General features: G+C 39.8%; 2 protein-coding genes across 13 annotated transcripts in view; one reads left to right on the plus strand and one right to left on the minus strand.

The window, feature by feature from the left end:
• Positions 1-1,246: 1,246 nt before the first annotated feature.
• Positions 1,247-22,975, minus strand: part of LOC128252667 (zinc finger protein rotund) — a 48,395-nt gene continuing 26,666 nt past the window's right edge. For 3 of the 12 annotated variants that reach the window (XM_052980597.1, XM_052980595.1, XM_052980596.1), the window contains exons 8-9: positions 4,418-5,474; positions 1,249-3,055 (exon numbers count right to left, since the gene is read on the minus strand). In XM_052980597.1, the coding sequence (XP_052836557.1) occupies positions 2,739-3,055; positions 4,418-5,474 (1,374 nt within the window). In that variant the 3' untranslated portion in view covers positions 1,249-2,738. Of the gene's footprint in view, positions 3,056-4,417; positions 5,475-8,971; positions 9,842-12,231; positions 12,247-14,084; positions 14,755-22,975 lie in introns of those variants that run through there. The other 9 variants (XM_052980604.1, XM_052980603.1, XM_052980601.1 and 6 more) reach the window with 9 other exon arrangements.
• LOC128251708 (GTPase-activating protein RacGAP84C) lies at positions 14,835-21,985 on the plus strand. The gene is given in 6 exon segments (XM_052978817.1): positions 14,835-14,932; positions 19,149-19,192; positions 19,195-19,468; positions 20,873-21,179; positions 21,181-21,681; positions 21,848-21,985. Coding segments are annotated over 6 exon segments (1,251 nt in total). The 3' UTR covers positions 21,875-21,985.

Genomic DNA, 22,975 nt, shown 5'->3' on the forward strand with positions numbered 1-22,975 from the left:
GCGCGGCCACAAATCGCAGTACAAGGCCGCCCATTGTCCTGCTTCCGGGGAGTGGTCATCACAAGTGTGGCCTCCACCAAACCAGGGCTCTATACGGTGGCCCAGAGTGAGGCGTACGACTTGACCTTTTCGCCCCTCGAAGTCCAAAAGTAGTAGGTAAGTCCTATTAATTAACCTATGTGTGTTGCCAATTTATTGCCGTTTTTAGAATAATGCTGACATACCCGATACAATTTTTAATTTATTTCAAAGTTTTTAATCATGTTTACTTGTCTCGGCATTTTTAACAGGTTATAATCAAGGCCTATGGGGCCTATTGTACGACATAAAGAGTTGAAAAAAAATTAAATAAATATGTATCGATATCCTCCCTGTGACCCACGAGAAAGTAGCATTTTAAAATAAATACATCGTGTAAATATTAAAAATAAAAAAATGTATTGAATACATTGCGGAATTTTTTGGAAGACCACTTCATTCATTTGGCTGCCCTGTAGGTTTGGCTTTTCAGTAGGTCATCCAATCGACCCAATTTTTCAGTACATGCTTTAGGTTGTCAATCGACCCTAGATGGTTGGCATTGCACTTATCCTTGACGGTATCCTCTCAGCGGCGAAGCGGCCAGTTGACATCGCCTTTTCGGCTGATTTTTCGAGTTTCGAACGTACCGCGCAGTTTGTTGGCTGTGTGATAGCGGTCACCATCGACGGTTACGGAGACACCTGAAGAAAAACGGTCTAATGATGCCGCCTGTTCACATATCGCACCAAACAGTCTCTTGTTGTGAATGCATTGGCATCTCCACAAGGCTTTCAGAGCCGCAAATGTGGAAATTTGCGTCTTGACGTAACCCTATAAATGAGCTTTATTTGGAAGATGATATTTCGATAAAAATGCTCATCTTCCACCAACTGAAAGTATAACTAGCAACATTTTCGTTCAACATTTTTTTCAACCTAAACGCAAAAGTATAAGAAAAGTTTAAAAGTTTATCTACGGTATGAGCTAGTGATGAAAGCTAAAGCTCATAATAAAGCAGTATATCAGATGGGAAGTATTTTAGTTCCTTGGCCTTGGTAAATTTTATGCAGCTCTTGGAGTTCCACGTGCAGTTGAGACCCGTCTGCCTTACCAACCACTGGGTTATCGCTAGAAGGTTCCATGGATCGGATGGAGGCGAGAAGATCTTTGATGATCCAAGACAACGAGGGCGGTACAAGCTAAGGGAAATAATTGGAAAAAAATAACAGCACAGCGCGTTCATGAAGGCCATCCAAATTGATATGGCCGAGACACAGGCGATGGAAAACATTTAATTCACTTTATTACGGGTTGAGTTCGTGGTTAATCGGAAATCAATTTACATCAACTGAGGAACACACATCTACTATTGACAATTATATTAGTATGTATCCGCGGGTATCCAGGCCGTTCGGCAATCGACATCCAATCGAGAACTATTCTTTGTAATTGCATATCTTAGCCATCGAAATCGTACTGTACTCATCTGTAATCGTTAGACGGTAAAACAAATAATCATTTAGCTCAGCTATCTGAATTCCCCAAATGTTTCTATTTAATGCGTGTGTGTGTGGTTCAGAGTTCATTTTGCTATTCACTTAACTGTAGGTATTTTGTTTTGTGTTCCATTTCGGGCTTGTCTTTACATTGAGATTGCATTCTGGAGTTAAACACTAGCTATGGGTTAGTTTAAATTTAGGTTAGATTAAGATTAAGATTAAGATTAAAATTAAGGTTACGTTATTTAATAATACATTACATTTGATGTTTTCATACTCGTATTTACGTTTAGGTTTAGTTTCTGCCATTTAGTACGAAATTGTTTAGGACACATTCAGTTTGCTTAGTAACTGCGGTAAAAACGCTCTTTAAAATGTTCGATTTTTCTTAATTTCCTTTTCTTTTTCTTTAATTTTGATCACTTCAGTCTTTCCAAAACGTAATACAACATCTCTGTTCGGTTAGGTCTTCTTCCTTCTGTTTCTGTTTCTGTTTCTGTTTCTGTTTCTGCAACTGCCAACATATACTTAGAAAAGGTTCTTTCAAAATAGTTTTCATCTATCGCATAGTTTCATCTATAGTTGTAAACACATTTGATTACTTAAATTTTTTCGCTCTCTGTGTTTTGTTTCACAAGAAGATTCTCTCAGAAATATCTGTATTTAATACGATACACCTAAGCAAATATATTTAAGATGATTTGTGTATTTAAATGTAAATAACGTTTGCCGGTAAGTTCCTTTAGGTTGATGTATATATATGTACAAGTGTCGGCTTAGTTTGCAGCTATTGACTTCTGCCATTGATTCAAGACTGCGAGATCCGTTTGTGCATCGAAAATAAATTAATTTTCAACTATATTTACAGGGGACAATAGACGAGGTCTAGGAAAACCAAGTACTTGATGGGGAAACGTTTGCTGGACAGAGTTTGTATACTTTTAGAACGCAGGGTCAGCTTATCGTGTTCCTTGTGTTCGTATTTCAAGACATTGCGTAAACAAAAGCATGGACGGTGTTGGTCAAATTAGAGTACGTATCGTTGGCCATTTACAGTTTACTTATTGATTAACTAAATCGAAATAAGATCTACCAAAGTTACAAAAGCCCTTTACGCGCTACGACTAACTACAAATTAATACTGTACAGGAATGCACGCCTCGTCTCTGCTCGGAGAACTAAAGGATGAACCGGATGAACTTAGAAGTAGGCCCCCAGCTACCCCTTGTCCTTCCCAGGACCCACGCTCACGCCCAACAGGTGCTCGCCCGCCATCAGACCCGCCGGCTGGTGGGCGTAGTTGCGGATCTGGTGCAGCGAGATCAGCTGGTTGGGGAACGCGTTGGCGTTGTTCTGGTTCACGTTCTTGTTCGGGAAGCTGATGGCATCGTAGAGATAGGGTCGCTGGGCCATCGGGTGGTGGCTCAGCGAGTTCAGGTGCGGCGGCATCGAGTTTATCGGCGTGAAGGCCGAGTTGCTGGTGGTTTTCGTTATGGATGCGGCATCATAGGGGCCAACGACACTGGGAGTCGAAACTGTTGAAGGAAAGTTAAATAAATAAATGATATTCAAGTGGACGGTCTGTTATGATATATGAATAATTATGTCTAGTTATCTTTTATAAGCCATTTATTGGTATTAGTATTTCTAAGAAAACATTATTTGCTCTCATCAGACCTCAACTCCATGATGTGGTATGTTCCAAAGCTTTTCAATATTAATTTTAAAAACTGTTAAAATAAATATCCAAATGTGGAATTCAAAGTTTTATATTCAATGTAAAAATATATATCAAATCATAATATTAAATACAATGCATACTAAATAGCATGATTTAACATAACAATAATTTAACTAATGTGCAAAAAATAGTTCCGATTTCATTTAAATGCATTTAAGTAAAATGTGGCTTAAACTAAAGCAAAATTTTCATATATTTAAATTAATTGCCAAACTAGTCAAATAAAAATTTTAAAAAGGTTTAATATTTATATATTTATTAATAACTGAAAAGCGCAATGGATGAAAATCAAAGCGAAATATATTTTAATTGAGTACACAAATTTTAGTTTACCACGTGTTTTTAACGAGCGTAACCAAGTCTTAAGCCCTACCTAAAATCAACAAAAAAAGCTAACGCACTTAGGCACTGGGAGACAAATTGAAATGTTCTACAATTATCGGTCCTAGCAGCAGATGCTCGGCAATGAGCAAAAGTTTTTAATCGGAATTTAGAACGAATCTTTGAATATAGTATTTTTTCATTCAGCTTTGCATTCATAATTGTTTTATCAAATGAATTTTCCGAAAGAAATTATTGTGGTATCAACACGACATGACGTAAGATTGACTGTAAATCATGAATGAACAAACAGTAGTCAAATTTTGTTGATTTAAGCCCTCTAATTAAGAATCCGTGATTTATTTTATTCATGAAAAATAATTAACTTGTCATTTCTTTCAATGCGATCCCAACCTCCTTTAAGGAACTCTTTTTAAATTTGGAAAAATAAAACTGAATTTTTTCTACGTCTAAAAACTTATTAAGCATTACAAAGAAAATATTTTAGCTACTGTGGCATTGTTCATAAAATATATAATAATTTTATAAAAATAGTTTGATAAACCTTTGTTTATTATAAAAAATTTTGAAAATCAGGGACATCAGTGGTTTGTAAATACACTGTTATGCAACTATTTGTTGGAAGTCCCGATGACTCTGGGGTGCTGCCTAAAAACACAATTCAAACAAAATTAAAATAAATGTTGCAAAAGTACACTCAACAAGCTAGGCAAAATTCAACGTTCTGCAGTTTTTCTGAAGTACCACAGATTATATGAAATGAATTTAAAATCAGCATGCAGATGTAGTAGTATACACGCTGGTGATCACATACCTATATCCTCCCGCACGGGATCGGGCATGCGGTGGTGGGGCTGCAACTCCGGTCCGTGCCCGTTGCTCTGGGCGCCATTGGGCGCCGTCGGCTGTGCGTAGTGGGCCTCCATGCTGTGCTGCGGGGGCGGCTGCTGCTGCGGATGGTGGTGCTGCTGCTGCTGCTGTTGCTGCTGCTGCTGCTGGGGCGGGACATGTTGCTGAGGCGGGACTCCGTGCTGCGTGTGGTGGTGGTGCGCCTGCTGCTGCTGTTGTTGCTGTTGCTGCTGCTGCTGTTGTTGCTGTTGCTGCTGCTGTTGCTGCTGCTGCTGCTGCTGCTGCTGGTGCATCACCTCCATGGCGTTGGCTGCGGCGGCCGAGTCCGGACTCACCTTCGGCCAGTAGCCATTGTCGCTGGGGGCAATCGAGACGGGTGGCAGGCCCAGGCTGTTGCGCTGGTGCTGGGGGGGATTGGGGTTGGTGGGCGGCGGACCGTTGGCCGGGATGCCCGCTCCGCCGGCAGCTGCGGCGGCGGCCGCCGCAAGGGCCGCCGCACTGCCCGGCGCAATCGGCGGCCGCTTGTCCGTCCGCTCCGCGTGCTTCTGCATGTGCTTGGTCAGGTAGGTCTCCTGCGTGTAGGACTTGCCGCAGTACTGGCAGATGTGCGTCTTCAGGTGCTTCGACTCCTTGTGCTTCGGGATGTGCTCCAGCAGCGAGGGCTCGTCCGAGAAGCACTTGTAGCAGGAGTTGCACTTGAACGGCTTGTCCGTCTGGTGGCACCGCGAGTGCGACTGCAGGTTGGAGAGCTGCGAGAAGGCCTTCTGGCAGCCGGGATGCCGGCACTTGTACGGCTTGTCGCCCGTGTGCGTCCGGATGTGCTGCTGCAGGTGCGAGAGCTGCGTGAACTTCCGCTGGCAGATCTCGCAGCGGTACGGCTTGATGCCCAGGTGGATCCGCGTGTGCTGCGACAGATACGACGAGTTGGCGAAGGCCTTCGAGCACTGGGTGCACTTGTACGGCTTCGCCTCCCGCATATGGATCTGCGTGTGCAGCTGCAGGTCCGCCTTCGAGCTGAAGATCTGTGAAGGCAAGGAGGCATTTAAGAAGGGCGTAAGGAATAAAATTCTGCCTGGCTGCTGCTGGAATTGTTAAGAATTGTCATTATATGTACGTATTTAAATTTGTTATCGAATGAGAACAGTTTTTAGTGCCATTTTAGTACCTTATAATGGATATCCCAGCTCAGTTTTTCAATTTGTTATGGTCTTAAAAAATGATTTGAATAATTCACGTTTGTTGTTGTTTATATATAAAACTTATTTGTATGTTATATGAAACGAGCTTAAAGTGTATTTTGTATTCTTTAAATTAAAATTATTAAGAGTTTCTTTAGAAAGCTAACTTAAAGAACACTGTGAAACAAATCGAGGTCGAGGAAATAGTATATTGGTGCGAATATATAGGCCTAATAAATCTCGATGTGCTGAGCAAGACCTCATTCTTGGAATTTCCCCATCACCTTCAGTTTTCAAGAAAATTGATCTTATAGACCCAAATAGTACGACTTTACAGGTTCTTTGACTCTAAATAACGGCCGAACTGAAATTTACTGCCTAAGCCTATGAAATTTTTGCTATAGTGCAACTATTTGGCTAAGTAACCTCATACCCAAAACAGTGGAGAGATTTTTTAAAATTTTATATTTGACATAGAATGCAATCACTTCAAAAAAACAAAATGCCCTTGTTTATGTAAAATTGACATAAAATTTTAATAATTTAACATAACCGGGTTGAGAAACTGCAGCGGCCAGTATAGTTTGAAAAAAAACTCTCTGAGTGTAAACTTTGTAAGTGTGGCTAAATATGTCACTACTCATAATATCGATTTTTTGGAATCAACTAATTCCTAAATGGGTGAAAAAAAAACCAAGATTTGTTAAAAATGGAATTTGACACTAAACAGAATCAATTCACTTAAGCCTGGGTTACTGTGATACCGATAATCGCTTGATTCGATGTTTGAAATTCGAGTTTCGCCTATTGTTCAAGCCAGCGCAGCTATCGATCTAGCAGTGTGAGTTCGATTGTGGGAAGAAGAGAAAAAATGGTTCGAACAATTAAAATCAAGGGAAAATTTAAAGAGAGAAGTGTAAAATTTTGTGAGTAATAAACGAATCGAAAGATATCGGTTCAGGAGAAAGCTAAACATTTTTTTAAGTACAGTTTTTGAGCATTGGTTGGTAAAAGAGTCCAACTTTTTAGCACAGTTAATATTTTTTCACCTAATTTGCCTGGATCAGATGCTCCGTTCAAAAGTTATTAAAAAAAATTTTTTTCAGTGTCTGTTTGTCGGTTAAAAAAAAATTGTAGGACTTCATTTAGAATTCTGGAATAATTTTCCATGTGTTGTTACAAAAAAAGTTTTTTTTACGACTTTTTGAAAAACTAGCTTATCTAGCGGCAAGTCTCTTTAACTTCTAAACTAAATAAAGCAAAACTTGAATAAACTTACAGACAAGTGATATAAGTCATTAAAAGGGATTCTCAAAAGCTAGTCACGCTGCCTTAACATAAGAAATTATTTAATTTTTATTCTTTTTTTATTATTTTGTAAATTATTAAAAACGTATGTAGCCCTTCCACAAATTTAGGAATTAATCTTTTCGAAAGTTATTAAGCAAAAGTAATCGCTGCCATGGCAAGAATTTCCTCCTAAAAGTATGCACCATTAATTTGGTGAGGAAAATGTAAAAGAAATGGTTTCAGGTTAAAGAAAAAACATTTTCATTGAATATCTATAATATATGAATTATATGTTAAAGATTAAATTTAAACCTATTCTAAACCTAATCAGATACTTTGCAAAGAAGTGAACAAGATCTAGGCAATATCTTTAAAACAACGAAGTTATGAAAAATTGAATGTTCTATTGGGAGCCAGACAACTTTCTCGTTTATTTTTATATCCCTACAAATGGTATTATAATTTAAATAAGAGGACACATTCCCAACATTCAGAATCACTATGAGAGCCTGTTTGTCCACTCATCTCTACGCAGTCTACATCTATCAGTTTTAAACTGTAATTAGTAGTTAAAACGAGCCAGATCTGACGGTTATATTATACAGCTCCTATGGAAACAATACGGAAAATATATGAATTAAAAATATATGAATAATTAATTGATTTGAATATTCTGCGATACATATTAATGGTTTATTGTTTTAGAACTACGGCTTTATTTTTATTAAAATCCGACAACGGTTTTCATATATCTGCTTGTAAAACATAAAATCATAAAATCGAAATCTTGTTGCTTAAAAAATATTTTACTTTTGGAATAGCTGCTTGGCTATAAATATCTGATATCAAATTTTGTAAATAATTTTTTTAAATATCTGATGACAAATTTTGTGACGAAAAATTAATTAATAATAAATCTACCAAATAAATACACTTTTTAACTTCAGCAAGCTTAAGTTTATTGCTATTCCAAAATTGAAGTATTCTTCTCAACAACTATATTGCGATTTCTATGCCCATAAAGTAGTGAACCTACGAAGATTTTCCTGTGAATTTTTCTTTCGTTCCTTTGCCAGATATACGGTACAGTTAATAAAATTCAGATCGTAATTCTTAAATAACAAAATACGGCAGTTTATTAAATTGGATTGAAAATTAACGATGTTATCATTTTTTCATATATTTTCCGTATAACCTATACTATATTCATATATTCCATTACTCTATCATAATAAATGTTTAAAAAACAAAATTATGTAAACATGTAAATAACTTTAGTTTAGTGAGATAGACTTATTAGTCTAAATTTTTCCAATTGTTAAAATGCTTGAATTCAATTCAAATGATTTGCATATGATTTTATTTATAGAAACAATTGTGTAAATATGCCGTCAGCGCTTATACATATCTACACAAATTTATATTAAAAGTATAATATATAAAGTTTTATGATACCATAATCTATTGGTGCATGAACGATTTGACCCCAAAATTGATAGAAATTCTAAAAATTTGGGAATCGATAATGGCACTAATGTAGATCTCAATCTGATGATATTCTTATTAGAGACTTTTAACCACTCAATAGGATCACATTGACATCTAGTTGGCAATTGTATCGATTTTTTTTTCGGTGTAGCGACGTACATTGTTTTATTTCTTAATCCCAAGTAAAGTAAAGAGAAAAATTGTGGCAGTGATTGGACGTAAGGTTGTAAAAGGTCACGGAATACAAAAAATACTAAGTTTAAGCCACCTGTATAAAAAAATATATATATGGGAAAATGCAACAGGACGTATGAGTAATAAGCCAAAGGGCAACATGAACAATTGACGACCTCTTTATGATATATATACTGCACTATTTACTCAGAGCTTATTTCTTAATAGCCAATTTAGCACTAATTTGCACCATTAAAGCCAACACATAAATAATGTATTTAAAGTTTCTTTGTTTTTTTGAAAACGTAATAGGTAAAATAAAAGTGTTTTTTGACCCCTTTAACCAAATGAAAACTGTTAAATAACTTTGTTGAAAAGTTCCCCATCACCTTGGTGTCCTTTACGTCCAACTGGGTTATGTGATGCGGCGAACTGGTGGAGGACGAGATGCCGTTCCCCGATCCCGCTGCCGTGGTCACGCCACCCACAGTAGGCGTTCCCGAGGATGAATTCTGGGGATTCCTTTCGTTCAGCGTCGCATTCTGCATCCGGATGCCGCCGTTGTCCACACTGTTGCTCGTCACAATGATGTGCTGGTTGGGATTGGGGTAGATGCGCGACTTGCGGCCCCTGGTGGATCCAGTGGGTGCGGTTCCCGTGGCGGAGCTGCTCCCACTGCTGCTGCTGACCACCGCATCGTTCACGTGCTTCTGGCTGCTGGTAACCGCTCCACTGACCCCCGAAGTAGCCACACTGCTCTCCAGGTTGGTGATACTCGGCTTGGGCTCCGGCACCAACTGGTACTGGTGGTGCTGCTGCTGATGTTGCTGCTGCTGCTGCTGTTGCTGCTGCTGCTGCGGTGGGTGCGATTGCTGGTGGGGTTGCTGGCTGTAGCTGAGAACGGAGTTCCTCAGGTCGGCCGTGTTTGAGAAGACACTCAGTGGGCCCAGGGCCACCCGCTCGTTGAGGCTGTTCCGCAGGTGGTCTATGGACCGATGAACGGCATGGGAATAGTCTCCACCAGCGGGCGGAATCTCCCCGATCAGCGGCGAGTTGTGATGGTAGTCGAGGCCACCGCCTATCGGCCGATACTCGATTAGACGGCCTTCCATTTGGCTGCTGATTAAATCTATTTTGGTTTAATTTGATTTCACTGGTCCAAGAACGATTATTTTCCGACGAGAATTTGCAGGGTATCTTTCAAGTTTTCACTGTCACTTTAGTATTTTTGAGTCTATTTCTACAGTTTCAAGGGAGAACTTTATTTGTTGTTGTAAACCAGTATTTAAATTTATATTTATACACTTAAAAATGCGGCGTGAAGGATATTTGAAGTGGAGATTTAGTTTAGGCACCCACATTTTTGTGAGTTATTCGGAGCCAAAAGCATTATGCTTATTGATCAAACGTAAGCCTTTATTTGCGAAGATGATAAAGTTGATCTCTAACTAAAATGCAAGGATTTTAGTCATGGTCTAAGACAGTTTTGGTAATAGTTACCAAATCCTAGCTTGCATACAATGTTTTTCCTGGGGCTAGAAAATAATCCCGAGATTTCTCTCAATCTAGCATCTAATGAATGCGAGCGGAACAATTTGCAAAATAGAATAAATTTGTTGAAGCTGTGTTAGCGCTTTGTTGACATTCTGCCACAACTGCTAGAGCCAATATTAAATAAAGGGGAAATAACAAAAACGAAGCTCAACTAAAAACCTGCGAGACGAGACCGCAAAAACGCTTTGGTCTCGACTGGGTGCACCGCCGAGCCGGAAAAGCGACTTTTTGTCTTCGCTTTTGTTGTCCTAAATCTAACGCCATTTTTTCCACAGCTCACTTTTTATTTTGCATTTTCAATTGCTACGCCTGTGCACATTTTTTTCTTATTCCCCCTTAACGTTTTTTACGCGACAGAAATATTTTTTCCGCACGAATTTGGCTTTTTCGGCTTGTGTTCGACTTTTTGTGACGCGTTTCCGTTTTTCCATTTTCTATGCATTTCTCTTTTTGGACTGCCTTCGATTAGATTTTTTCTATATATTTGTATAAATGCTTGGCTGTGCTTTTTTCTACCTCCCCCGTTTTGTTGATTTTTTTGTGGATTGCTAGTCATTCAGGGGCAGACATGCCGCAGACATCCTGTGGAATTTTCCAGGTGAAAGTCCTCAACGCTATTTTTTCTGCCAGGGTTTTGTTGTATTGAAATGGTCCAATTCGAGACCTTCTGGTTCTAAACGCGACAAATTATTCATTCATGAGTTGAGCGTTTGTTTGCTTTGTTGTCCTGTCAATGTTGCTGTTTTTTTATCTTGTTTTTATTAGTTTGTTTAGAAATAAATGCAAGCAGTTTATTTGTGTTTAAACCAATGACCTTGAATGGATTTTTGTGGGTTAGATATTTGCCTATTCAAAAAGGAAGGGAAAATAGATTTGTCAACAGTTTTCCTGTTGACACGCCAATACCAGTGAATACTGTGTACCTTTGGCTCAATAATTGCAAGTGTTAATGCCATATTTACTAATTATTTATGGAATTGAAATGTAAAAGCTGAAAGGTGCTCTGAGATTTAATTGACATGACAATGAGCAGTGGAATGCCTGCTGGCTAATATGGAATACGAATTGAATTTAAATGAGAATTCTGCTTGAATTGGATACCAGAAACATATAAATTTGTAGTTTTTGTAATTTATTTTTAATTAAATTGATTTCAATCTTGAAAAATGATTCGCACTGTGTTAAGGTGGCCGTAACTTCTAACGAAATGATCTATGGTGATTATGAAATTTCACTTCCACGCAGAAGTGTACAAATCTGTTCCCGTACCTGCAGCTGCCAGTCAGGTGGTGTGATTTCTTTTTTCTTTTATTGGTTAGCTAAATATTGACTTTTTTGACACAACCATTTAATATAGAAGGCTGAACAAACACTCAGCATAGGCAAGTACATAAGGGGACTGCACATAATGTAATGATGGCGCAAAACAAAAAATGCAAAAAAACATCACAATCAAAAAAGCAAAAAATTAAAACTGGGGAAAATGTGATGCTCTGTCTGTGTTTGCATTTACACTGAGTTTGGTTCTGTTTGGGCCTAGGTTTGGGACCTGGGGGTTTCCGATTGTGTTAATGCGTAGTTTGGGCTTTTAACTAATTAACATTTAGCGGTTTGGCAATATTTCGCCCGGCTCTCTGGACGCATTCCCTCACAGATTGCGGGGGATGCTATTAATTGAAAAATGTGTAAAAAGTTTTGCGCGCTCTTTTATTATTCATAATTTGCTGTTGTTGCTGTGTTTTTTTATGTTTAATTCTGATTAATGCATTTTTCACACCGCTCTTTAGGTTTTTGTATTAACTTGTTCAGAATCACAAAAATATTTCCGTTTTTTCACAGTTTTTTTTTGTCAATTGATGAAAAATGCATTGCGCCATGTTATGCGATACATTTTTTCTTTGTGTTTCTTTTTCATAGGAGGACAGTTTCTTATGCATTTTAATGATATTTAATTTCACATTTTGCCATAGGAGTTTGTTTTGTCTGCCTGTTTGCACTAATCATTAATTAATTTCACATCACTTAAAATATGCAATTAATATTATGTGTGTTTCTCATAATTAAAAATAATGTGTTCGTCTTATTAGAAGCGTACGCCCGAGGTTCTGCCGTAAACGATGTTAGCGCCGTGCTAGTCTTTGATTAACTGATCGCTCTGACCAGGTTTCTCGCCAAAAGCAAAAGCAGTAAAATAACAGCTGCTTACCAAAAGTCCCGATTAACGGCTGGCTATGCGAATAATAACCCAAATCTCACAGCTCTGTTCTACTCTGGCGGCGGACCAACGATCTTCTCAGCCTATCAAGTTTCGAGGACCAAAAGTCTTGCTGGACCAGCTCCGACTCCAAATCAGGTGTTCTGTGGTGCCCAATTACTTTCGGCATGACTTGACCAGATCAACGCAAGGCTCGAGTCGGTGAAGTCAAGTTGAAAAATATTCGGTCATCGAGCTTTGGGCATTGCGAGGAATCGAGCTGGGAACCCTTGAGGAAAAGGGAGTTGACAGGCCAACGGGTTTCATGATTTTAATTAGGATTTTATTTTGAATATGAGGACAGCCCAGGGATCTTCGAAATAAATTGATTTAAGGCAAAATGATCCAGGTTCTTTAAAAGGTAGTATACCGTTTAATTAACTGTTTTGTGAAGGATTGCATTTTTTTTTGCCAAAGTATTTATTATATACTGTATTCCTACTGTGATTAATAAGACTGCATTAGCCTTGTTGTATTAGTTCATTCAAAATATATTAAACACAAAAAACCTAAATATAACTGTCTCTTTCTATAAATTCGCCAATATCATAAGCCACCTGACGACTAACGGACGCATATGAAATTAATTTTGAATATATTTTTAAAACATATAAATCACTATAAATCAAATTTGATGTCAGTCACTGTTATGAATTTCATCCTTTTCGGATGGATAGAAAACTTTCCATTTAAAATGTATGGCTTGAACAAATAGTTTATTTTTTCTTCTAGCATTTTTATTAATGTTCAATGAAAATATTGGCTGCGTTTTTGATAATCATTTTAATCGCGCCAGATATCTAAAGTTGTCCTTATATTTCAAGTCTCTTACAAAGTTTAAGGAGTTACTTTAGTATTCGATCCCGAAAAAAAAAACTTAAATAACATTTTTTATTATTTGCCTATAATGTCAAAACAATCCAAAAATTACAAAAAACATACATATTAAATAAAAATAATTTTTGAATTTTTGGCGATTAGAATTCTCACTTTATTTTGTATCGGTTTTTATTTTAAAAAATTAATAACAGAGAGTGCTGTGATCTTAAATGTGTGCTAAAAACATATAATGGTTCAACAGTTTCCAGTGGCTTTTAAAAAGTGTTTTTAAAAAATCGGAATCGAATTGAAAGTTAACAAAAATGAATTGAACACCGCATTTTCCAAAACCAAGTAGCTACATAAGAAATGATCTGTACAATTTCAAATTGTTCAATTTTTGCATTAGGGACCTAAAGTCATTTATACATTATATAGAACCAGTGGAGGATTTCCGTAGCAGATTTTCTGAAGAAACTTTTTGAATATCCTTTTTCGACAACTTATTTTGTATCACATTTCCCCGGTTATTTAATGTAACAAATCTAAGCTTTTCTTGGCTTTTTTACGGTATGGATAGAGAGATGTTTGCTGATAAACAATTCACAAGAAAAGAGTAAGAAAATCTGGACCATTGGGATCCCCAAGTTAGTGTGAAAATCCAAGTTTGGCACAAAGTGCGATTCGGAAATCGGTTGTTTACACGCACGCCCAAGTTGCAAGAGTTGTTTTGACCTTGATATTGAACACAAGAAACAGCTGATACGGTGTGCAGGCTCACCAACACATACACGGCGACCGGCGAAGAACATTTATTATTTATATGTAAAGCCCATCAGCTCCCCGCACACACACACACACACACATACACTCACTGCAGGACTCGCTCAAAAGCAAAACAAAGCCAGCTGTGGATGACTTTCTTCTGGGTTTCTCTGCACGTGACCAAGACAAGGACGCGTTGCGTTAGAAACTCGCGTATCCTTAAGATACACCAGCACACCCACACACCCACAGACCCACACACACTCGCCCGATATTTTTTCTTGGCCAACAATAAATAAACACACACTGGCGAACGGGGAAGCCGGGAAATGTCTAAAAGCGCGCACACGTACCACCGGAACGGAAACGGAAACCGAGACCAAGTCAAGAAAAAACCCACTGCTGTGTGGGTGGGTTGTCCGCCTTTTTTCAATATTTTTTTCGTGGCGCCTTCCTTGCGGCTGAGATACTTTTTCTTAACGCTGCCGCGACGCCGAGCAGGAGGCGAAAGCGAAGGAGTTTCGCCGAAGACGTTTCTCGTGGTGTTGTCGTGTTGTTATTTCGCTGGTTGCACTGGTAGTTGTGGCCGCATTCGCATTCGCATCCGCATCCGCATCCGCATCCGTGTCCGTATCCGTATCCTTTGTTGATATCGTCGGCGGTACGGACTCAAGGAACATGTTGCGCACGGAGAAAAAACACGGAGCAGACTGAACGGACTTAGCGAGCGTGGCGTGCCGGAGCCGAGAGCACGATCCGTCACCAATGTAAAAACTCAACTAAAGCGATGATGAAAAAATCTGAAACAATATATTTTTGGGGGGCGAACCGCACACAGATACGCTCGCACACACACACAGATGCACGGGCGACGCAGCATCGACAGGCAGACAGACAAAACGCGCACTAACACCACTGCGGCGCTTCAAAACGCAGCGGCAGCAGAGTCCGTGTCTGTGTGGGTGCGAGTGGGTGGTGTGGGTGTGGGCCTGGCTTACTCTTACTAAAGGCCGCCGCCGGCCGACACACACTCGCACACACACACACACACAGCCAGGCGGTAACTTCGAAAAAAAAGCAGCGGCCGCAGCAGCAGCAGCGCCAACAACTAAGCGAGGCAACAAAAAAAGAAGTACAACAAAAAAGGACATAGCAAAAAAACCGAAAAAATATCCAACGCACACAGAGAAAAAAGTTTTTGGTTGCATAGGCGGCGGGCGGCAGCGTCGCAGTCGGCGTCTCTGCTGGCGCTATTCAAATGCTGCGACGCCGGCAGCGCTGCCACCTGCCAGCAACAACAACAGAAACAACAAAAACAACAAAAACAACAGGAGCAGCGCCAACATTGACCCAAACTCACAGAGGAGAAAGGGGGTGGGGGGGGGGACTCTAAAAAACGCGGAAAAAAATTGTGTAAAAAAATAAAGGGGAATTTTGCGCCGGCGACAAACCCACGCACACACGTACATACATACATAGCCATGCCAATACACTCACACAGACGCACTGGAATTTTTTTCGCTGTTAGCCTTTGCCGCCCCAAATATCCTGTCTGCCCCACCCCCTTCTACCCGCCCCCTCCCGCTTTTTTTGCATTTTGTTTTGTTCGACTTTGATGCGAACTCACTTTTTTTATTGCGCAAAAGAGAGGGAAATGCCAAAGGAGATAGATAGAGAGAGAGAGGGAGAGAGAGATAGAGAAGGCAGTTGACTTTGCAGGCTGTGTTTGTGTTTTTTAATTTTACTTTTTGTTTTTATTTGGCACTGGTCAACAATTAACAAAAGTCATTATTGTGGCTTGTTTTTCCCGGCGATATTTCAGCTAAAACACCGTGAATTGGCAGATTAATCGATAGCGCCGAAGAGTAGGCAACTGTTTCTGCGGTTGCCTCATTTCTGTGGTTGCGCTTTCTAGCACTCAATCAGCCCGCCAGGGGGCGCTAGAAACCCCCAAAAATGTGCCAGAAAGGGGTGGCCCGACCGATGGGCGGGGGAGGGGAAGGGAAAGGGAAAGGGGAGCGAGCAGCACACCTCGGCCAGCAGTAAAAGCAGCAGGAAAGGCAGCAGCCTCCGCCCTGACCTAAGCCACCGCGCTGGCTTAACTGCCAACAGCAACCACCTCACATTCAACCACCCACTGGAGCAGCGACCATCCACCTCCGCCCCTGAACCCCCTCCACCGCCCTCCACTACTCTCCACCACCCCCAACCTCTGCCGCCGTCGACGTTTGTCTGCTGCCGTCGTTCCTGGTATTTCTAAGTTCTTTTTTTCGCATTGCAACCTTGCCTCAGCTTCTTTGCCCATTGCCACCCCCCCCTCCCCCCTCCCCCTCCCCCTTCCATTTCTCTTTCGCTCGCTCGCAGTTTGCACATTTTTTCCCAGCATTTTTTCCATTTCCATTCGCTGTGCATTTTTTCTCTCGGCCGCCCCTCCTTTTTTTCCGATTTTTTTTCTTGCCACAGGAAATAAATTTTTTCCTTTCTATCGCCCCGTCTCGCTTGCACCTTGTGCATTTTGACCCCCCGTTCGCAAAACACAATAATTTTTTTGCAGCCATTTCCCCATCGCTTTAGTGATGTTGCCTTTGCTGTTGCATTTGCTTTTGTGTTTTCGCTTTTAGATTTGGTTTTTTAGGTTTTTGTATCCTGGCACGAAGGAAAGACAGGGAGGGGGAGAGCCTTAAAAAATTGCAGAGTTGCCATTGAAAAATACAATTTATTATAATTGTTTTTAGTGGCCAACTAGAATTGGGTTAGACAAAGCGACAATTGAGGCGGAATCCTTTAACAGGTTGTTTTGCAAATATTAGTTCTGTTTAAGAAAGTCATTTGGATAAGTTATCAATATGATACGAATAATTTTTTTGCAATTACTAATAAGGTCATATGAACTTTGTTAAGTACGTAATTCAGCTAACACACATTAATTAAGTTTAACAATATTACAGTAGGCGTAAGTTTGAACCCTTCGGGCAGCTTCCACAAGCGAATATAGTTTGATGAATAGTGCTTTATTATGTGTTGAAGGTAAACAATGGTTATGTAAACCCTCAAAAGCAATTATTTATGTATTCTACAGGTTGTCTGGTGCTTTTTCAATTTATATTATTAGCCATTTTATTGTGGAATTTTTAAACTTAGCAATTTTAAAATTCGAAAAAATACGCTGGCTGTTTTATTTCTTAAAATTTGTATTTTTATTTTGATACTTGATGTTGCTTGAAAGTTTTCAAAAATTGGCTCTTGTCAGCCACAAAGTTTTTCCCTATACCTTCAAGGCAGCTAGTAAAAACATTTTGATCAACTTTGTGTGTGAAAAATTAATTATCACCACGTGGCAACACTGTCAACGTGCTTTGATGCCATTTTTTCGCAATCGTTTTTGTGCAGCACTCGCAGTTCAGCTCCCCTCTTTTTTTGCATGTTTTGTTGGATGTCCAAACATTTTTTATGCTGTTTTGTTCTGTTTTTGTTTTTTGAATACGCAACGCAACGGACAGTCACACACACAGGACCACACACGTATTTCAACACACACACACACCGTCACACGGGCGTAACAGAAAAAGTACAAAAAAGCATTTTGGGAAAAGTGTGTAGGTGAGGATGGGGATTGCATGGGCTTTTTGCGATGCGTGACTCGTATTTGTGGACTTTGAATACAAACAAAACAGTCGGACACAGATAGAAACCCATACAAGTGCAATTATGAATACTACACACTCACATAATCGCAGAGAGAGACACTCCCACCCACGTCAATGTGTGCATTTCAATACGCATTAATAACTACGAATTCAATGTGTGGCAACCATGCTCATCCTCAGTATCTCACCCACACCTACACCCACAACCACACCCTCAAAGGCACACACACACAGACACACACCGGCGTCACTGCAGCTGACGCCTAAAAAACGACTACAAAAAGCATAAAAATCAAATTCACCGCCCTGTTCGTTAATTTTGCTGCCGCTGCTCTTCAATTCACAGTCTAAATTGAAAAGCGCCTCGATTATTTGCCATTTGCAGAGTGTCTCTACTTTAAAAACCCAGTTAAGTTAAGTCAAATCAAAAAATGGTTAAATGATTACCCATTATACCAGCATCCAGATCAGAGTCCCGTTTTCTAAAAAAAAAACATTCGATCTGTTGAGTCTCTAAATTCTAATTTTTTGTGTTTTTTTAGCACCCGTAGATTCAACTTTTTCGCTTTTTGATGTGCTCGCTTCACATGAACTGCATCATTTTTTCGTACTACATTCTTGCTGGTTGCATTCCATGTCTGGTGGCCGCAAAACGTTTTTCCATGAATTTTTCATCCATTTAGCGACGCCATCGAGCCATTTTCAGGGCGCTTAGAATTCATTGATACTTTAGCAAATTGTTTTTTCTGTTTGATTTTTTACGATCTTTTTGTTTTGGGGAGTTTTTAGGATTGTTTCGTGACATTGAATCACGGCGTGACAACAAATTCTTTAGCGTCGGGGCTTATAGCGGTCTTTGATTGTATATGTTTGTGTACTCTATTTTAAAGGCATGCAAATGTCATGAGATGTTGATGTTTTAACTGCGATGGTTAAACTACCTTTTTAATATTTAATTTATATGTAACGCCTAGAAAACCAAAGTGCTACCTTAAACTTTCCAAAATACACTCGCTCTTTTATAATTCGAGCAGTCAGCTGCTACAAAAACAACTAGATTAATTGAGACTTTGAAGAAACTTGAACCAGATTTTCATATAAACAATACCAACTTATTGAGACTTTAAGTTAGGGAAGTGCGGAGTAACGTTAGTCTGATACACTTGTTTGTCAAAAAAAGTTCAGTTATTAAACACAAAGTTCTTAAAAATACTTGAGTAGAAGTTCTTCAACAGCTGGCAGCAACTTTACACTGATAGAAAGCGGAATAGTAAAAATAAATATATTACATTCAGTTTATTTGTTACCCCAGAAGGCTTTGCCTAAGCTTTATCGCAATCTAGAGCTGTCAGAGCATTTATAAATCGTCGGTTTTCACCCGATTCCAAACAAACCGGAAGTCAAAATAAACACTTCGAGCAAATATTCGGAGGAACGAGCTCTGCAGCTGACTCAGTCCGAAGTGGCGGCTCTTCGGAAATCGGCAACTGACCAGAACAGCTGAATCAATCGCCAGCTTGCGATTAGTGGGTCTGAGACACCGACGCCTTGGGTCCGATTTTATTCGCTGCCGATCGCCCTGCCATGCAGAACAAACGGAGGCTCCTGCGGGAGTACAGTTCCTACGATGATCTCAGCGAGCACTTCCGCATGTTTGGCTCCCAGTCACTGGACTCCTTTCAGGACCGCGTGGACATGAATCCCAGTGGCAGCGATGGAGTGTCCACCGACGGACTCGACTACTACCCGAGCTGCTCGCAATCTTATTCGGGTTTGCTGAGGGAGCACAACTTCAAGGTCAAGTCCTACTACTACAACGTGGGTAACTGCGTGCACTGCAGAAAAAGGTGAGCATTCCAAAATGAATTGAGAAAATGTAGCCATTTAGGCAGTTTTTAAACATTAGTTGGCATTCTGATCAGTTTTTTACATTCGATACTTTGATACAGTTTATGGTCTCATTGGGTACAAATTATCTGCACACTGGTGAGTCTCGTTATGGAAAATGTATTCCATTCTAGTCGTTTTAGTTCAACAATTGAACTTTTTTTCTACCTTTGAAATCATTTTCTCCGTTTTGTTAAATACTTAAGTTTTTAAAATTTAAAAAGAAAGTATGCAAATTTTTAAAAGATTATATACCTTTGACGCTGAAAGTATATGTTTATTGAGAACGGAATCTAGCTTCGACAAGCCAAAGTTTAAATGTCTTGGCAGTTTAGTGATTGTTCGCACCTCCAATATACAAAATATCTGATATCAAATTTTGTGACGAAAAATGAATAAGCATCGTCAAAACAAATACACTTTTTAATTGTTCTCATTCGGACCGCTTCATACAGGTATTTTGCCTACACAGGCATTTTATCTTAGCATGCCGAATGGGAACATTTAAAAAGTGAACGGAGAATCGGTTTCAAACAAATTAAATGTCATTCGACGCGTATTTTTGATAAATAAAATAAAATAAATTTAAACTGAGTTAAAACTGAGTTACCAACTTAAGCTCAAGAATTCCACCTAAAAACATTTTTAGGATTTCACTTTTACCCGCTTTTCTAATTTTCCTAAAGTCTTGGTGGGCAATCCTTATTTCTTTAGCGATCTCTTTCGATTGTTGTATTACTCGGACCATCACAGCAGTTTTTCTGCGGCTATATAATAGTAGTCTCCTATCCACACGCTCTTGGTGCGCATCGTCACTACGTGTACTGTCGTCCATAGTGATATATGGTATATTTTGTTGCATAAGTGAAACTGAGTAAGCAAACGGTATAGAAACGGACGGTCAGAAGGACATGGCTATATCAACTAGTCAAGTCATGCCGGTACGCTACGAACTACTGACCAATTTTACAATAGCCTCTGTAAGGGTATAAAAACAACAATGAAGACATGATGATTTTAAGCTGTGTTTTTCGAACGTTCTTATGGCACATAGTTATGAAATAGTTATCAAAAAGTTAGCGAAGCTATAATTATGTCCATTTATTTTCCCGATTGTTTGTAAGGGAGCTATATAATATAGTCGTCCGATCCGGTCTGTCCGGACTAAGAGAAGACTTCTGGGCCAAACTTTTAATGCTATCCTTCTGACTTAAATAATAATAACCAGTCCTTGACCGGTTGTCCCAAATACATTTGAGTTGAATTCCAGAAATGTCTATTAAATGTAGCCCTTCCAAGCCAAAGCAATATTCTCATCCTCTAATCATATGTCGGCCCAATTCCTGGCCTTTATCTTCCCCCAGAATCCGGTTCGCCATGGCCAGCCTGCGATGTCGCGCGTGTCCGCTCCGTTGCCACATCGCCTGCTGTCGCCAGCTGACGGTGAACTGCATCCCCCAGCCCCAAGTGAGCACGAAGCGCGGCAATCTGAGCGACTATGCGCCCCGGGTGGCGCCCATGGTGCCGGCCCTAATTGTGCATTGTGTCACGGAGATCGAGGCGCGGGGACTGCAGCAGGAGGGGCTCTACCGGGTGTCCTCGACGCGGGATAAGTGCAAGCGGCTGCGCCGGAAGCTGCTGCGTGGCACGTCCACGCCGCACTTGGGCAACAAAGGACATCCACACACTGTGCTGCTGTGTGAAGGAGTTCCTGCGGCTGCTGATACACCCGCTGATCCCCATTTACCATCGCAGGGACTTCGAGGAGGCCACGCGCCTGGTCGATCCCCTGGCGGTCGAGATGGCGGTCTATCTCGTGGTGCTGGAGCTGCAGCAGGCTCACCGGGACACACTGGCCTACCTGATGCTCCACTGGCAAAGAGTGGCGCAAAGCCCGGCCGTCCGCATGACAGTCGCCAATCTGGCCGTGATCTTTGCCCCCACTCTGTTCGGAGATCTGGACCTGACCCTCGAAAACGTGGTTATTTGGCAGCAGGTGCTGAAGGTGCTGCTTCTTATGCCACCTGGATTTTGGGGCCAGTTCCTGGAGGTCCATCCAGTGCCCACTCCTTTGGGCAGTTCCTACGATTTCGAAGAACGGTACAGTCAGCGACACTGGGATCACTCTTCCACTCTGGGATGGAACTCCGTTAAGACCTACTTTAGGTCTATGGTAAGACCATAAGACTTTTCACTTAAACACATTTGGGTTGAATTCGACAAGAGTTGAGTGATTAATTAAAAAATCAAAAAAAAATCAAACCCGAATTCAATAAAAGTCCGTTGAAGTGAGAACTAGCATTTCCCAAGAGCCTCTTTCTAAATGCATTTTGTTTTAGGTAAACCTAAGCAGCACCAACCTGTAGTGCAGGGCAGACGGCTTCAGAGATGTTTACGCATTTGTTTTGACCAGATGGAAGGAGTACCTGTGGGTGGTTTTTGTCGTCCAAGAAATGATTCACAACTGATTATATTCATTATAGTTATAACGTTAATAAAATTAGATTGCTAAGAACAGTATATGTTTTGAGGTTTCTGAGGTTTATTAAAAGGCAAGGAACGCAAGATTTGACATATTTTATTCTGTTAAAATCAACGAGTTTTGAAAATCAAATTATTCTTTTTTTAAATCAATTGAATTAATGGTCTTGGCTGTTATCTAAATAAAATGCTTTGTGTCTGCCTCACTTGTTTTAGATTTATAACTATTCAAAGTTTGAATTTGTCTATTAGTTTTATTGGTTTTAAATAAAAAGCAAAAGTTATTTGAAATTATTAAAAATGAACTAAATAATTTCTTATTTTTTTAAAGCTTTTGGGAAGAAAGATACTTTAATACAAACAAAAAATTATCTAAATTCTTAATTTATCGTATGTTTTTTTGTCTCTAGTCGGTTGTTATATATGCGATCCCTTATAATAGCCCTCAATATACAAATTGTCTAATAAAATAAATAAAAAAATTAAAATCTTATTCGCACCACATAAATAATATAGCATGCCCCAAAGCGACGTTATCGTAAAACTATATATTCCGAGTATTGAAACATTAATAAACATTTTTAATTGAATTTGCAGTTTTTTCGCCGAACGTTGATTAATTCCCAACCGTGGAAAAACATGTAAAAAATTAATAATTTCCATTTCCCATATTTATGTTTCTTTGAAGCGTAAACCAAAGCACAAAGTAAAATACTTTGCCGCGTACACATATAAATAAGTTAAAGCGCCAAGAAAAAAGTTAGCATTTTAAAAACAATTTGGCGAGTGCTGTGCAAAAAGTGCGGCCATTAAATGCAAAAAACAAGCAAAGCAAAGCAAAGCAAAGCGAGGTACTCGAATGCACTGGACGAGTGCATAAATAGACCCCCACCACATGGTCGATCGCATCCCAGGCCAATACATGGCCGGAATAATGTATAATACTATCAAAAATAAACACGGAGCGAGACGGCAGCTGTGTGCGA

The sequence above is a fragment of the Drosophila gunungcola genome, chromosome 3R (genome assembly GCF_025200985.1).
Source record: "Drosophila gunungcola strain Sukarami chromosome 3R, Dgunungcola_SK_2, whole genome shotgun sequence".
Classification (NCBI taxonomy): domain Eukaryota; kingdom Metazoa; phylum Arthropoda; class Insecta; order Diptera; family Drosophilidae; genus Drosophila; species Drosophila gunungcola.